General features: G+C 42.6%; 1 protein-coding gene across 2 annotated transcripts in view; it reads left to right on the top strand.

Annotated features, from left to right (window-relative positions):
- LOC118781279 (disco-interacting protein 2 homolog B-A) overlaps positions 1-16,025 on the top strand; it is a 67,689-nt gene extending 51,664 nt beyond the window's left edge. For both annotated transcript variants that reach the window (XM_036534245.1, XM_036534244.1), the window contains 11 exons: positions 265-376; positions 712-821; positions 968-1,098; positions 1,265-1,433; positions 6,805-6,975; positions 7,478-7,539; positions 7,656-7,713; positions 7,883-7,957; positions 8,229-8,403; positions 8,977-9,100; positions 10,764-16,025. In XM_036534245.1, the coding sequence (XP_036390138.1) occupies positions 265-376; positions 712-821; positions 968-1,098; positions 1,265-1,433; positions 6,805-6,975; positions 7,478-7,539; positions 7,656-7,713; positions 7,883-7,957; positions 8,229-8,403; positions 8,977-9,100; positions 10,764-11,016 (1,440 nt within the window). In that variant the 3' untranslated portion in view covers positions 11,017-16,025. The remainder of the gene's footprint in view (positions 1-264; positions 377-711; positions 822-967; positions 1,099-1,264; positions 1,434-6,804; positions 6,976-7,477; positions 7,540-7,655; positions 7,714-7,882; positions 7,958-8,228; positions 8,404-8,976; positions 9,101-10,763) is intronic.
- Positions 16,026-18,297: the final 2,272 nt, after the last annotated feature.

Here is an 18,297-nt window from a genome sequence, read left to right as displayed (position 1 = left end):
CCATGAAACAATTAACTAGTTAGGTGTATTTGATGCAAAATGAGCTCAATTACCAACAAGGTTGAACATTGAAATGGAAGATCCGTAAATATTTAAATAATTAGCAAACAACAGTTTTGGGGAACAGGTGAAGGTTCATCTTCACAATCATGCAGTATGTGTGAAATTGTGGTGCCTGATGGTGAGGGATGAGGCTGAAATTAAATTATGTCTCACAGATTGGAGTGCGATTTTGAGTTTGTCCCCTCTTGGCTCCCGCTATAGGTAAGCAAGGCAGTGTGCATCCTCACCACCCAGGCGCTCATGAAGATCCTGCGATCCAAAGAAGCTGCTGTGTCTGTCAACATCAAAACCTGGCCCACCATCATAGACACAGGTGCCCTGTTCACCAAGGCAAATATAGAACACAGCAGTAATGGCACTGATTGTTAGTGACAATGATAATACTAGGTTTATGACACTGTTTATTTACTGAATAAAAAAAACTCAGCCACATACCAGAAATGAATAGCAGTATGACTTTCAAACCGATCACTTAACTCATATTATACAGCAGATATCAATGTCAAAGAACATGACACATTTTTGGTGGTGAAAATTAGCATTTGCTGTTCATTTGAGAGTATAGGTACATGCATCAGTAGAGATCTAACAAGGCAGAGGAATATCCAGTTTTGGATTTGGCTAAAGTGCCTCCACCCTCTCCTCCAGATGACCTCCCTCGAAGACGCCCTCCCCTAATCTACAAGCCCCCCACAGCAGAGATGCTGGCTTACCTGGATTTCAGTGTGTCCACTACTGGCATGCTAACTGGGGTGAAGGTGAGCAGATGGGACATTAGGGAGGTGATGCCTGCTTTGATAGGCAGGTCCTCTCTTGGTATGTGATGTCACAGTGTTTTCTCTGTTGTGCTGCATGTGTCGAGCCTGTGTTGAGATCAGAGGTGAGAGCTGAGTCTCTGTGTCAGATCTCTCACGCAGCTGTGGGTGCTTTGTGCCGCTCCATCAAGTTGCAGTGCGAGCTCTACTCCTCCAGACAGATCGCCATCTGCCTCGATCCCTACTGCGGCCTGGGCTTCGTGCTATGGTGTCTGTCCAGGTAACATGTACTATGTGTGTGTGTGTGTGTGTGTGTGTGAGACATTAGCACTGTGTGTGCACCTCTGTAGCGTGTGTGTGATTGACAATGTGCACATTCATCTCTGCAGTGTGTGCATGTAATTGATGCTATGTGTGTGTTTGTGTCTGTGTGTCTCTCACTGCAGTGTGTACTCGGGGCACCAGTCCATCCTTATCCCTCCAGCAGAGCTGGAGAGCTCTCTGCCGCTGTGGCTGACCACACTCAGTCAGTACAGGATCAGAGACACCTTCTGCTCCTACTCCGTCATGGAGCTCTGCACCAAGGGGCTGGGAACACAGACTGAGGCACTCAAGGTGAGATCACACTGCTGCTACACACAGTCACTGACACTCCCACACACAGGCAGTGTCACTGTCTCTCTCTCACTCTTTTTCTCACACACACATGCACATGCGCACGCGCATACACACACAAACACACACACACACAAACGCACTGCCACTGTCTTTTTTTCTCTCACACATACTGTCACTGTTACTGTCTGTCTCACACACACAAACACAAACACAACATACTGTCACTGTCATTGTCTCTCTCTCAGACAGAGAGACACACACATACATAACATACTTTCTCTTGCTCCCTCTCTTACATACACACACACACACACAGGCACTTCCTGTAACTGTGGTTTCCTCTGGATACTGAGAAGATGCGCCACTGTATTTAAAGTGCATCAGCAGTGTTACAGACTCGCTACTTCCCCGGCTCGTTGTTATGTACTGTATGTATGAGAAGTAGGGCTGCAACCTGATGTGAGTGTAAAGGTACAAAAGGAAAACCAAATCTAGAATAAAACTGGCACCGGACGGCCCTCGGAAGGTTCGATCTTGCCCCGCATTGGCGGCCAGCTCCGCAGGCAATGTATTTGCTTTATTTTTGTCTGCACCACCTTCAGGTGATTAGCTACAGCACAAGCCGACTTGAGTCGTTCTTTGAATTCACAAACATAGTCTGGCAAGCTGTTATGTCCAAAAACATCATGTCCAAAAACCAGCTCAAACGGACTAAAACCAGTGGACTCACATACAGCATCATGAATGGCAAATAACAAAAAAGGAATACTCTTGTCCCATTCCCCTTCTTGCTCTACACAGTACATTCTGATCATTGTTTTTAAAGTCTGGTGATGCCTCTCCAGCACTCCCTGTGACTGGGGATGATAAATAGAAGACTTCACAGAATAGTTCACAGAATTATTCACAGAATAATTGACACCAATGCGTAAATGGAGTAAATGATTATGCTCGCGAAACAGCGCAGATTGTCTGTAGTTTGTGTGCTTGCGAAAGCTACAACATGAGATTGTTTAATTAACAAGGATGGCATTTATCGATTTAAATTACATGAAATGCTCATGACACATCACAGCTTTTGTGAGGTCTGTGTTCTCAACATTATTGTTCATTGCACTCAACCTAACCGAAAAGTTTATTCTCAGTAATTTAAATCGATCTGTCTAAATTTAGCTCCATTTTGTAATTTGAATTTTGTAACACAAAGAAGCTATAATGTGAAACATTTAATAGAAAGCTTTAGGATTACTTGCCACTTAAATGTTCAAATTGCCATACTTGTTAATTAAACAACCTCATGCTGTAGTTTTCGCAATAGCGCACAAACTAGACAATTTGTGCTGTTTCGCAAGCATAAGCATTTACTCTATTTACGCATTGGTGTCAATTATTCTGCGAATTATTTGTTTTATTGTTAATCAAGGAGGATAAAGGGGAACGGATTGAAAGTAATGAATACATTTAAAGGTAATGTTTCAGCCTTCCCTGTTTCCAGCTCACCAGCCGCCACTGTTGGAAACTTCTTGTAAAGATTCAGTCTCTTGAGAAACTGTAGGTGTCTCAGCCACTAGAGGAGTGACACACACTTTATCTCCCGCCAAGTCTTTCCCCAGCATAAATGAGACTTGTGGAATGGGTAAGCTGGATACCACTCCAACTGTAACCAGGCCCGTCACTACGTTTGACTTTAAATGAACCTGGTGAAGAGGAACTGATCTAAACTGCTCTGGCTCACTATCTACCCCTTGAATTAAAGCACACAGATTCTGGAAGGAATGAGTCGCCACAAATAATGACTGGGCTGCACTGGTGTCTCACAGCACAACCACAGGGTATTCAGAGCCATTAACAGACACCACCCCATCCAGGGCTGTAGTGGAAAATAGCATTTTTGCACCTCTAAATAGAGTTTACGCAACTTTAAAATTTGAGTTAAAATTAGAGTTTCCTATTGTTTACCAGGGCAACCTGTAGTATATTCAAAATTGCGCTGCATTATCAGCATTTACAGAATCTGTGACCAATCACATCGTCTCTTGCGGCAGTCAGGCTCTTGACAGCCGTAGAATGGGGCTTGCTAGCCAGCTAGCTATCTATCTAAGGTTGACTAGCATTACGTGTCTGGATTCCTGCCATTGAAAAATGGATATATATGGCGATTTCTTTGCTGCTCCTACAGTTTTTATACTATATAGACATATGTTACATTAAAATGTTCACCTTCTTCTACTGTCACTCACATTTAAATATCTAAGCCATGTGATTTATAATCTTTAAGCTTTAGCAGTTTGTTTGAGAGTCATGTTCCCCATACACATACACTGTGGAATGTTCAGAATTCCACTAGTGCTGTTTGTAATTTCACATTTTGTACTGCTGGTTGCTCTGAGTTGTTTTCAGGTTATTACGGGATGTCCTTTGACTGCTTCATAGTTTCACACTCTCTTAATGGTGATTCATGCACTTAATACATGTTGTATTTTTCTTACTTTCATACTGTCTTTCATAGTTTCATACTGTCTTTGTGGTGATTAATACACTTCATAAACTTTATATTTATTGCTTTCAGGCCTTTCATAGTTTCATACTCTTTTTGTGGTGACTGCTACACTTCATAGACTTCAACTGTGTTTATTCCTTCCATAGTCTCCTTTAACAATGAATTCCTGCTTCACCTTTTAAATATATGTAGGAACCACATAGTAAGGCCCCAGGGAACACCCAGTGATGCCCGGCAACACCCTAGGAACCACCTAATGGTAGCCTATAACAACCTGTATTGTTATACAAGAGCTGTATTGCTCAGGACCCAAGCAACGTGTAGCAGCTAGCCCACTTCACATTTTCTCCAGGAAATGTACATTTTACAAATAAATAAACAAATATTCTGAATATCTTTTTTTTACCAGTATGTCATAGTCTGCCTTACCTTGATCACAGAATTCATAGTTTACCCAGCTCTTTTTTTTTACCACTACAACCCTGACCCCATCTGCGATAAATCCGCTGTACAAAGACGGGATTTTCTCCTCAGTTATGGGATACTCTTGAGACACATCCAACCCCGACACCAACATGTGCTGTTTTGTCCACTTGACTTGGATCTCAAGAATTTCCAACACTCTGCTTTCTTATGACCCTTCTTTCCACAGTAACGACACACTAGAACCTCAAAGCGTATTGGACCTTGCTGGGATGCATCAGATTTTGGCACCCTAGTTACTGGTAAAGACTTCCGGCAGCTATTCTCAGCCCCTTTTCCAGTCTGAGACTTAAAAAATTTGGCTTTCTCTGCACCATGATAACCGCGCTGATGCGTGAGTTCAAAATTGTTGTCCATGACAGCAGCTTTCTTAATGTCCTTGACATTCTGTTCTTCTAGATAGTTTTTCACAGTAAAAGAAAGAAACACAATTTTTAAATTCCTCAAGAAGGATCAACTGTTTTAGTTTGTCATAATCACAACCGATGTTCTTAGTACGTACCCACCTATCAAATGCTATTTCCTTCTCCCTTGCATATTCTATATGCGTTTGATCTTCCTTGTTACGTAGGCCACGAAAACGTTGTCTGTGCACCTCTGGAGAAAGTTTATATGCAGCCAAAACAACAGCTTTCAGTTTCGTATGATGCAGACTGAGATGCGTCCAAAGCCGCATAAACTTCCAGCGCCCTACCAGTAAAAACACTTTGTAAGAAAAGAGTCCACTTTTCTTCTGGCCACTCTAGTGATTTAGCGATTTTTTTCAAATGATAAAAAGAAAGTGTCCAATCTCCTGTTCATTAAAATGTGGAACTAACTGTATGTTTTTAGCGAGATCAAAAGCTTTACCCGCTTCCATTTTAGCTATTCTCCTTTCTTCCAACCTCTAATTTAGTAAATTATAAATGAATAGCTGCATCCGTATTTTCATCAGGACCTTCACCAGCAGGATTGACTTTGCTCACAAGCATATCTATGAGGTCAGCTTTCGGCTGGACAGTCAACAGTCAATTCGGTTGTCACTAAGGAATTGCTCTGGGTTGAATTCGTCACTCATTTTAAAAAGATTATGCAGACTCTGGTAATTAGATAGCCTTAGTCCTGAAAACCGCCACACACACGTTACACAAAATTGCTAAATACAACCACGCGAGTTGCCAAATTACTAACCTAATCAATTTCCAGTAACTTCTCTATAGAAACGTACAATTACCTCACGTGATTTACAATAGATTACACACTAAAAGAAACTAATAGGTGACGTTGCAGTCACAACTATTAGCGAATATACCTTTACCAATACCCAGTTGCCCAACTACACTATTCACATTTACCATAACATAATTAAACCTATTTTATTAATCCAGGACGAGAACCCCACTTGTTACAGACTCGCTACTTCCCCGACTCGTTGTTATGTAGTGTGTACGAGAAATAGGGCTGCAACCTGACGAGAGTGTAAAGGTACAAAAGGAAAACCAAATTCAAAATAAAACTGGCACCAGATGGCCCTGGGCCAGCTCGATCTTGCCCCATGTTGGCGGCCAGCTCCGTGGTCGTTGTATGTGTTCAAGGTTTTTTTTTTTTTTAAGTTTTCTTTTTTTTACCTAAAAGTAGTGTGGTAGCACCCACCGTGCAGACGTGAAAAAAGAAATCCCTCAGCCCGAGGGGGGGAACGTGGATGGTGTTGGTGTCCATTGCGGTGTGGTTCAATGGCGTGCCGTCATTATTCTTATCCCAATAACAAAATGTGCATATACTTGAAATTATTTTACCGATAGCTCATACATTGAGTCGGCTCCATGCTTACAAGTTGATCAAAACCACTTGCTCGGTTTGAAACTTGCCACCATTCACACACCAAACTCCACCACACCTTTGATCACCTGGAGCTCCTATGAAGGCAATCAGAGGTAGTCTGATTATTGTGCACTCTTCGAGGGACCGTCAGCTGCGTGATGACGTAGCAGCAGGTGTCAAAAGAAAAACAGAACAAAACAAAAGCCTGTATGTGTGTAGGTGTGTGAGTGAGATACTACCCCCTCGTAACAGCAGGTAGAACTGAACTGAGTCTGTCTAAGGAACAAAAGCTGCAGAAACATGTCTGTGGTTAGCTTTGGAAAACAGATCATATTTAGTGCCTATGTGGGCAGGCCTCTTTCTCTCCTGTTTGTGTAATTTTGTCCATTTTTTTCTGACACATGAATGTGATTATGTCTACCTGTCTAGATGTTATTGTGTGGATGCTGTTTGTGGCTCTATAGTAGTGGTGATTGTGAAAAAGAAAGTGTAGAGGTGGACAAAACACTGATGAAAAAAGGGAAAGATGGATTGTAAAGCAGTTTTACAGTAGCGGCTCTGAGCACGAGTCTCTCTCACTTGTAGGCCCGTGGGGTGAACCTGTCATGTGTGCGCAGCTGTGTGGTGGTTGCTGAAGAACGCCCCCGTCTGGCCCTCACACAATCCTTCTCCAAGCTCTTCAAGGACTTGGGCCTGTCGCCCCGGGCTGTCAGCACCGCCTTTGGCTCACGGGTTAACCTGGCAATCTGCTTGCAGGTCTGCATCTACATGCCATTATACACACACACACACACACACGCACACATGCAGTATTTACACGCTGTCATGCAAGCACTATGCTATACACTGCATTTACGCGCTGTCATGTACACATTGTACTACACACTGTATTTGCACGCTGTCACACACATACTGTCACACACACATTACTGCACACTGCACGTACATGCTGTCACACTGGCATGCTGTATTAGGGACTGCATGTACACACTTTGCGCAGATACACTGTACCACTGTGTGTACATACTTTAAAAAAGGTGGACTGCTTTACACACTGTGCATACATGTCTACATAGACATTGCAAACTGTGTGTATACACCTCTGCAAATACACAGAGTACTATGTGTAAACACTTATACTCAAGGTGCACAATCCAGTGTGCGTTACTTTGTAATTGGAGGGTTTGAACTGTTCATGTGACTCCACATGCTGGACTCATCCCTCTTCTGTCTGTCTGTCTGTTTGTCTGTCTGTCAGGGCACCACGGGACCAGACCCATCCACAGTTTATGTGGACATGAAGTCTCTGAGGCATGACAGGTGAGCTGACAGGTGGATATAAGGCAGCAGGGTAGAACCACTTGGATAGTCAGTGGGGATGAACATGGTGATGTTCAGTGCCCTTGAACAGGTCAATGCGTTTGTGCTTCTCTCAGGGTTCGGCTGGTGGAGCGAGGTGCTCCGCAGAGCCTTCCGCTCATGGAATCTGGCACGGTAAGTCCCCAGTGTTTCTCAAGGGAGTAGTCCTTAAGCATTCAGCCGCTGTGAGTATTTACTGCTGTTGATGAACATTTTCTTGTTGCTATAATCTCTATTTCTCTATTTCCCACCCCTTCTCTCACCCTCTCTCTCTCTGTCTCCCACTCACTTTCTTTCCCCTCAGATTCTTCCAGGAGTCAGGGTGGTCATAGTAAACCCAGAGACTCGGGGGCCTCTTGGGGATTCCCACCTGGGGGAGGTGAGATCATTAAGACAGAATGAGACATTCTGGGAGTCGTTGTGGGTAATGTCAGGTGTGTGTATTGGGTGTAAGAGATGTGATGCACCACTTATCCATTTTCTTCTCCTTTTTGATCACTTTCCCATCCCATGCCCATGTCCTTCTCTTCTCTCAATTTTCCTCTCCGCAAACCTTTCTGAAACTCTCCTCACCAATGCCACCCACCGTATCGTCACTTCCTCCGTCTGTCCCCGCCCCTTCCGATTCCCATCCCACTCTCTGTTTTCAGATTTGGGTCAGCAGCCCTCACAGTGCCAGTGGCTACTACACCCTGTATGGGGAGGAGAGCCTGCAGGCCGACCACTTCAACACCAGGTTGAGCTTCGGAGACACACAGACCCTCTGGGCCAGGACTGGCTACCTGGGCTTTGTGAGGAGAACCGAGCTGCTGGACGCCAGCGGAGGTCAGAGAGCCCACCCCATTCTGGAACTGTAGCTCTGTGGGCTGTGTTTGGTGAGGGGGTTATGAGTAAAGACAGTCTGGAAAGAAAATGACAGCCCGGGGAGATACTGAAAGAAGAACACTGTGCTACAGCTGCACTGTCAGTGTAACTGTCTCTCTCTGTTGATGGGCAGCCTTTTACTTTGAGAAACCTTGTCAGTGTTGTGAGGGAGTCTTATTCAAGGTTCATTCATTCATGGGAGGTGTTTGTCCTCAGGGGAGGGCATGACTTATCAAAGAAAAAAATGACTGGCAGACTCTGGGTCAGTGGAAATGTTGATGGTGCTGGTTCAGGCACTGGTTTCTCTGTGTGTCTCACACTCCACCACAATACATAGGCGAGTTAATGTGGCGGGAGGAGGTGGGCATTTTTAATTCGCACTTTTGAGTTTTGAGGACATCAAGGACCTTGATGATAGCGTATGATTACTAAGCCTGTGTCCTACTAAGCCTGTGTCCTTAACTGCAATACACCAGAGGACTCAACTTTGACACGTCTCTCCGCCCCCCACCCCCCCACACCACCTCTCCCCAGATCGGCATGATGCCCTCTTTGTGGTGGGATCCCTGGATGAGACTCTGGAGCTGAGGGGGCTGCGCTATCACCCCATCGACATTGAGATGTCTGTGTCCCGCGCCCATCGCAGTATCGCTGAAAGGTGACCACACGTGTGTGTGTGTGTGTGTGCGTGCATTCACATGTGTATGTATGTCAGAGTGTGTGTGAATGTGTGCATTTCATGTACATATATGTGTCTGTGAGTGTCTGTCTGTGTTCGTCTATGTGGCTATGCGGGTATTTTGTGTGTCTGTATTCTAGGGATCGACCGATATGGTTTTTTTCAAGGCCGATACGATAATGATTATCTGTGTCAAAAAAAGGACGATAACCAATATTTCAGGCCGATATTTGAATGCTTTTAATTTTTTTTCCTGTGTGAAAAGAAATAGGCTGTGATAACATGGACTTAATTACAAACCCTCTTTACTTAGGTAAAAATAAACTGAAAATTGTGATAACTAAAATGACCACATTTGGCATTACAGATTATCTGTGAGGGTCACATTTGAGCTTGAGGCGGTGTACGAGAGACAGGGCCTACTAAAAGGGAGCTAATATTGACGTTGTGGTTAAATTTCTTGATGGTTATCTTTATTTTGGCTAGGCAGCAGATGCCTCTCGCTATTTCAAAAGCATTCAATTATCGGACAAACGATGGCAATCATTGCATGAGAAATAAAGCGAATTGAAACATCATTTAGGCTGCATTTTCATCAAAAAGTATGAAATATCAAACCTTAAAACTAGCCTGTGTTGCCACACTTTTTCTGAAGCTGCGGGGAGCTTCTAGGAGCCCATTCGCTCATAAGTCATTTATGTGAAAAATGGACAGCTCATACAAAAGTAGGGTACCGTGTGGAAGGACTGTGATAAAGTTAGCAAAAATACTGTGAAGTGCAAACTGTGTGCTGCAAATTTTTATTTTAATAATTCGACTTCCATTCGACTTCCATTCCATTCGACTTTCAGCTTTGCCGCGATTTTTCGATATACAGTGCAACCGCAAGCGAGCTAAAGTTTAATTTCGTTAACGGTTGCTTAAATGACGATAGTAATTCAGAAGGGGGGTGCTTTAGGGTACATTTCTTTGAATGTTTTATTTGAAAGAATAAATATACATTACTATTTTTAAATGTGCAGTGTCAAACTGTTAGTCCTTATTTATTATATATTCCAATCTTGTTTTTTAGCTTAAGCATAGACTATTTATACTGCTTCAAAAAGGTCCACTTAGCTTAGCGCAATTTAGTTAACGGCATGGTTTGAGCACAACGACCCTTTTACTGGATACTTACCTTCTATCCTTGTTTCCAGCAGCAGGTCTGAGAAAACATTTGATTTTCAAGGTCAGATAACGTTGTCTGTCTCGGCCAATGAGGGAATTTTGTGGAATGTTAGCCATACCAATAGCAGTTTTTCTGACAGAAGAGATGTGTCGGGATAGTACACATATTGCTTTTAAAAGTTTTTTCTTTTTTTGCCAGGAATTTAGATAAAAATATACAGATGACTGATTATCAAAAATTTGCAAATATTGGCTGCAATTATCTAATGACCAGTAATCGGTCGACCCCTAGTGTATTCGCCTTTGCCTTTGTCTATGTGTACCAAATGTGAGTGTTTGTGTGTCTGTCTGTCCCTCTGTCTGTGCATGAATGTTTTGTGTGTGTGTGTGTCTGTCTGTCTGCAGTGTACTGTGTGAGTGAGTGTGTTTCAGTGCTAAACCCGTACCCCTGTGTGTGTGTGTGTGTGTGTTCCAGTGCTGTGTTCACGTGGACCAACCTGCTGGTGGTGGTGTCGGAGCTGTGTGGGTCTGAGCAGGAGGCGCTGGACCTGGTGCCCCTTGTCACCAATGTGGTGCTGGAGGAGCACCACCTGATCGTGGGGGTAGTGGTGATCGTGGACCCAGGGGTCATCCCCATCAACTCCCGGGGGGAGAAGCAGAGGATGCATCTGAGAGACTCCTTCCTGGCTGACCAGTTGGACCCCATTTACGTGGCATACAACATGTGAAGCCAGCCAGCCCGAACCCCTGCCCCGACTCTGTCAAGGCTCTGAGGGTAGAAGGATGAGGTGGGGAGAGGGAGAGAGGGAGAGAGGGAGAGAGTGAGAGAGAGGAATTTGGGACTTTTGCAAACTGTATGTTTCAGAGCGGGGCGTGGGAGCATGGATGAAATCATCACTCTTGGGGCGGCACAACAGTTGTCACTCAGGTGCCCCAGCAAAAGCCATTGCTCTAGTGGCAGAGGGAGGATGGGTAGAATTATACAGGACCTGCGACATTCAAACCTTGAAATTAAGACCTGCTCCACCTACTCCCTCACTCTAACTAGCATCCCCCCCACCCCCACATATGCAGACACCGGCATTGGGGGGGAATGGGTATTAGTAGAATTTCGAATGTAGTTGGATTGTAGTCAGTTTTCTGAACTGAGATGTGGTTTTAGTGGTTTGTGCACTCCCAACATTCAGTGTCTCTCTCTCTCAATTCCTCAAACACCCTTTCATCCTGGCCATTTTACGCTCACCTGCCCTCTTGTGGCCGCCCAGCAATGTGCTTCTTCGGACACCTCTCCAAGGAGAGTCTTTAGGGATACAGAGAAGTGTAATGAAATGAGCAGCACACAGCTCCATGCCCCCATCCCATGCTTTGCTTTGTGATGTGACTGATGAGGCTCAGTGTAATTCCAACCCCCCCCAAACCCGCTGCATTCACTCTTTGGTCCAGCAGAAATGCCATTTTAGTCTTTATTTCCCTGAGCTGCTGGGCTGTGATTCAAGTCTTAGCCTCTCTTTTTTGGCAAGGTTGTTTTGAAATTCAGTTAGAGAGATGCGAGAGGGTTTGGGCCTAGTTTTTAGGGTTTTGGCACAGGAGGGTGGGGGGTTCCTTGTTTGATTTAATGTAGTATTCCCCAGTCATCCACATTTCCATGGGTGGCGCTATATCTCATAAAATGCCTGCAAAGGACCCCCGTGAACCATGTGCTTTTATAGACATAGGCATATGTAATAATTTAATAGTTTACATCACTTCAATTATTACATCATCCATCACAGAATGCAAGTGATTATTTTAAACTAGACACACACATGCATGTGCACACACCATAAGAGGAACAATCGGGGGAGGAGGATGTCTCCTAGCCTTACAATACCTGTGGACATTTCTTAGAGTTCTTTTTTGTTAGATAGTCCTGCTAGGGTTTTTTTTTTGCATATTTTGTGTTGGGTATTTTGTTACCATTTTCTATTGTTTTGTATGTTGTAATTTTACAAAGGGATGAGTTTTTTGAGGTGGGGGCTGATTTATGGGGGGCATTTTATGTAACATACTGTACAGAGGCCAGATACAGCATCCGGTCTGTCTGAATTCCTGCATTTTACACAAAAAAGACTTTATTGAATTGGGGAAGGGGGGATTTGACTGATTTGTCATACTTGACAGCAATTCTCTTTATCACTGACACACTCATTGACTGAGTAATTTTTGTAAAAACACAATATTACTCTGATATGTGCTCCAAAAAACTGTTGTCAATAACCATTCACAACTTGCACTTATACCCAGCAGTTTGATGTTGCTTAATCCTTATTGCTCCTGGTTTCCTGATCCATTTACGGTTGTTTTTTCTCAACATTATCATGAAAGAACCAAATGAAATGCATTCCTCATATACCAAGCATAGGAGTGACTCATATTTACCTTTTTCATTTTTATTGGATATCCTTTAGATTCTCAGTCATTTCTTAAGAAAAAAGAAAAAAACATGAAAAACAATGTTGCGCTACAGGAGGTTCCGAAGACATTCTTCTGTGATGTCACAATAAAGCAGTGGCATGAAGGAAGTGCAAACTGCCCTCATCCCTTAATAGTTACAAAGTGACTTCAGTGTTTATTCATAGCTTTTTTCCTATGTAATAAAGTCCAGAATGCTACAGATAGTCCATTTGTTGAACATTTAACTATGTTAGCAACAGTTGCATATTATGGTTTTATGCAAATGTAACGCTCGAAAAGCAATACCAATCCACACAGATTTAAGCACATGCTGTGTTTTTCAGTCTTCAGCCAGTGAATTTATGAAAAAAAGCTCTTAGACTGCCTTAGTGTTTTAGAGAACAATAGAATCATTTTAATTCATTTGATACATACTACAATTATAGCTTTAACAGAGCATATACTGTATATTGTTTGTCAAATACACAAGAATCCTGATCTGGGATAAAGTCCTGGGATGAATCTCATTCAACATTATGGCCACTAATAATGCTGTCATCAGGTGATGAAGATCAGCCCATATGGCAGCAGGTTGTCTGTTTTTGAGTGAATATACTTCTGAATGAGAGATACCACATTGCTGGAGCCTGCAACAGTTTGCATTAATAATACAGTAATATGGAAGCATCGGGCAATTTGTCTTTATAAGAATTGCACTTCCCTAAATGGGGTTGTAGGTCATGTCATGTTTTCACAAACAGGACTTAATGTGCTGTATGCAACTGTTCATGTGGGTGTAAATTGAAGACTGAAGACAGTAATCGTTCATTAAAATGAACTTATTGTAAAAAATATTGTACATACAAGCATAAGTTGCTTGTCTTGTACTTGATCACCTTGATTTCTAGATGCTCCCTTCTAAAAATTATTTTATTTTCCTCATTAGCACATTATGTAAACTTGTGGGGGAAATATGCCAAATAACAGAGCTGAAGCAGAAACAATTAAATGATAAAAATGCACCTTGTTTTGTGGAGGGTGAAGATGTGAATATATTTTCACACATCAGATTCTAGTGATTGAAATACCCCTCCCTTATGCCCTCCCCCATCCCAGTCCAGCCAAAAGAGCACAGATGTGACACATGTGCTGTTAAAACCTTTGTCTTCCATTGCAGCATTTTCAGGAATTCTCCTAGTTGATTCACTATAAATAATGCAAAACATAAATGTTCCTGACACACTGGATGTATGGGACTACCCTGAATGAATGTTGTCCAATCTGGGGACATGTTAGACTCCATTCCTGGTGGGGTAGTTTCCATGCTGCATTTTGTCGTCGTCCCCCCAAAATGCCAAGAGATGAAGTGGCTGTACTTATGAGAGCAGAGGCCAGAGCAGAAGCCATCATACATGCCCCAGTCCTTCAGGGACTGAGTCTGATGCCCCTGCTCAAAGTGGAGGCTGTCACTACCACCTCCACCTTACGGGTGGGTGGAGATGTTGCCCTTTCAAACTCAGCATGCCATAAGCAGTGCCTGGAACAAACGCTGGTGGCTCCCAGTTTACATCTGGTGTTGGTCTGCAGTGTCTGACTGACCTTGTACAAAGCCCCCTTCATGTCAGGCTATGTGTCCATAAAATTTTCAGTTGCATTTCTGAGCCAATAAAAAACACTCATTCATAATATGTTGGGAGACTGCGTAGAAATATATAGTAGAAGGACAGGTGTGAGCAATGTGTTTGGCGTGTTAATAGGGGCCTGGAATTGAAAAGATTCCAGCCTGGGACGGATGCTGGTTGTTAGAGACGTGTGGGTATGACTTTAGGCTGTTTTGTGACTTGCTGTCCTACTGAGGGATATGGTGGAGTGAAAAGTGGAGAGACGCTCTGTCTGATACATCTCCACGGGAACTTGCCCTCAATAATGAACCAGGTGGTGTGAATTGGGTTCCTGGGTCTTATGTGGCGGTCATTCAGCAATGTCCCTACTAAAACTGGACAACACTGGAGTCTGTTGGCTCTGGTTCTGGACCTGTGAATGACCCTGTGCCTGAAGATTCTAGGTTCTCCCTAGTGTGTGGTGGACCTGTGTGCAGGTCAGGGAAAGGCTTTCAAACAGAGGTCAGGCATATTTGAACCCTCAACAGCGTTTCTGGAAGTGAAATCTTTGCAGTGTAATTTTCCGGTGGTCAGTGTCTGATCAGGGTCTGCGTTGTAATGGGAGAGTGCTGCTTCATGAACACCATGGCAGGTGGAGCTATATATATATATATACTGTATATACCAGTCTGAAGACTACTTTCCTTGGCAGAAATCTCTGATTGGTTAAAATTGCAGAAAATGGTGATGCCACATAGTTTGGTGCTCCTGAAACCTCACCCTGCCATCACTACCACTAGGGGGTGATGTTTGCCCTGTGTTGTGATGGATACCTCCAGTGACCGCTGGCGAGCATTTCAGCAGTATGGCAGTGTAGTTTGGGAAATGGACTACAGCCTGAGTGTTGCAGGTTCGAAGTTCAGGCTAGGGATTGAGGTTGTACCCTTGTACTTGACCTGAATCTCTCCAGTAAATATCCAGCTGTGTAAATCGATAACGGTAACGTAAATGGATAACTGTAATGTAAATATGTAAGCTGCGTACACTGCCCTGGATGAGGGCATCTGCTAAGCAAATAATGTAAAATGACCAGTGTGCTTCACACACACTTCCTGCGTGTGCAGGCTAATCTTGTGTGATGCATCGCTATATTATTCTTTGTCTTTTATTTGTTGTATTATAAAACAGCATCAAAGTCAGTGAGATATGAAACCAAACTACACATGATCTCTTTTAGCAAAGTGATGTCTTTTATTCAAATTTTTTCTCACATATCCTGACTGACACAGTCCCCTGGATAAAAAATACAATAGAGCACGATTATTCAAATATACAAGCATTATAAGCACTGTGAAAGTAAAGTAATATGAGAGCTAAATACAGTCAACTCCAGAATTATTGGCACCCTTCATGAAAATAAGCTAAAATTAATATATAAAAAGAACCACACTTGCAATGAGTGATATTTTGGGCTAAGCCTCATGCTTTTATTTTCAAACAGACTTTTGGAACAAAATAAAGTTTTCCTTTAGTAACACAAATTTTCATGAAAATGCAGATTACAAAAATATTGGCACCTCAATTTTCAGTATTTGGTGGAGCCTCCCCTGGTGAGAATGACATTACTCAGCCTCTTTCTGTAGTGTTTAACAAGATTGGAGAACACTTGTGGAGGGATCTTGGACCACTCTTCCATGCAGAATATTTCCAACTCATTGAGATTCTTGGGTTTTCTCTTGTGAACTGCCCTCTTCAATTGAGACCACAGAAATTTCAACTGGGTTCAAGTCTGGAGACTGGGATGGCCATTGCAAAACCTTGATTTTGTGTTGCTGCAACCATTTCTTTGTCGATTTTGATGTGTGCTTCGGGTCATTGTCTTGTTGGAAGACCCAACCATTGCCCAGTTTCAGCCTTCTGGAAGAGGCAACCAGATTTTGGGCTAAAATGTCCTGGTATTGGATGGAATTTATAATGCCACTGACCTTAACAAGAGCCCCTGGACCACTGGCAGCAAAACAGCCCCAAAGCATCAAAGAGCCACCACCATATTTCACCATGGGTATGAGGCGCCGTTCTTTGTATGCAGTCCCCTTTTTTCTCCAAACATGACGATGGTGTGCGTGGCCGAAAAGCTCAATTTTTGTCTCATCTGACCACAACACATGATTCCATAACTCCAATGTTGCTTGGCAAAGTTCAGATGCTGGGATTTGTGTCTTGTTCTCAGGAAAGGCTTCTTTCCTGGAACTCGTCCAAAAAGCTTCTGGTCATGGAGGTGGCGTCTCACTGTTGATTTTGAAAGAGTGAAACCCCAAGATTCAAATCTGCTTTGTAGTTCTGAAACTGTAATTTTTGGGCTCCCCTTTGCCTCTCTTAACATCCTCCTCACTGTGTGTGGGGGCAATATGCGGATGCGTCCCATTCCTGGCAAATTTTCAACAGTTCCATGCTTTTCAAACTTCTTTACTATAACCCTGATTGTGCTTACTGGTAATTTCAACTGAATACCTATTTTTTGTAGCCATTCCCCAATCTGTGCAGCTCAACAACTTTTTTTCTCATTTGAGTTGAAAGCTCTTTGGTTTTACCCATGTTGATGGATGACAAAAGGATTTTACCCTGTACATTACCTCATATTTATACTCCAGTGAAACAGGAAATAGTCATAGACAACAATAAAGTTCCTAGACAGTTCCTTTATTTATAGTATTCTTCAAGGGTGCCAATAATTTTGCCACATATGTTTTTGATGGAATAAACTATTCCGAAGATAAAACAACACTTTTGCAAGAATGATTTTTATTAAATGAATAGTTACCGATTTCTCCAAACATTTGAGGAAAATTAGAATCATTATATGTATTATCTATATTATATTAATGTTTTTGCTCACTTTCTTGAGGGGTGCCAATATTTCTGGAGTTGGCTGTATGTCCATGTTCGTTTTAACCTGCATTTTCATCTTCCTTTGGCACAGCTTTATTTAACGTGAACCTACTGTAGCTGTTTGGTATTGGATAGGAGATATCCGTACATTTTGCCCTTTACAAGACATTAAAGAGCAAACAGCATGCTGCTTTGGCAAGAAAACATACTGCTTTCAGATACTGAAGGTACACTGTTCTGTTGCATCTCTGCTGTAAACAGCACATACTATATTTATTACTGGTACATATGGAAAACCACTAAAAAGGGGGCCTTCCCCTGTCACAGACACATTGAAAAGCATTTCCTCACTGGCATGACACTTCTGCTCAGTGTGAAAAGGTATGTACATTTAAATGATACAGCACACTGTTTCCACGTCAGTGGGAAGCGATGGTGAAAATGACAACTGCCCCTTGAAAAGCAGAGAACCACAGAGACAGCAGCCTAAGGCTGTATGGTGACTTTTTTACAAAAAAAAAGTCAGGCCCTGGGTAGTGTGTTAAGATTCTGTTTGGAGTGGTTCTGCTACCCTATTGTTGATCACTTGATTCTTAAACAGTCTTCTTTTGTGCCAATGCAGGCTGCCGTTTATGAGTTTTTAGTCTGGAATTTCATAAGTAATGTTACTATTGTTTGATACAGGTGGCTAGAAATGTCTATTGGTGATGTAGATAATAAAGTCTGGGATGTTTGTGAGCAGACTCATTGAAGGTTCTATTCCTGAGTTCTGTAGTGTGGATTTTAGGAAATGGATGAACATTCATAATGGTGATTTTAATGTTTAAAATAATTTTTTGTGTATGCATTTGTCCTGTAATATAGTCTTTATATTGTATGGCCTCCATAATATGATTATTTTGTGTGTGTATATATACAGAGAGAGGTATTTAACAGTAGGAAATGTCTTAATTGGACATGTAAAGATTTTTAATGTTTCTGTTTCAACTTTAGTAACTCAATACAGAATCTTTTTGAAGCGCTGTGCTGGTTCTGTGTCTCTGTCCCATGTATGTGCGGGTGCTTGATGTTCTACTTTGGGCCAGA

This window comes from Megalops cyprinoides, chromosome 7 (assembly GCF_013368585.1).
Source record: "Megalops cyprinoides isolate fMegCyp1 chromosome 7, fMegCyp1.pri, whole genome shotgun sequence".
NCBI classification, from domain to species: Eukaryota; Metazoa; Chordata; class Actinopteri; order Elopiformes; family Megalopidae; genus Megalops; species Megalops cyprinoides.
Note: the sequence above shows the minus strand (reverse complement) of the source record. Positions and strands in the feature narration are given on the sequence as shown.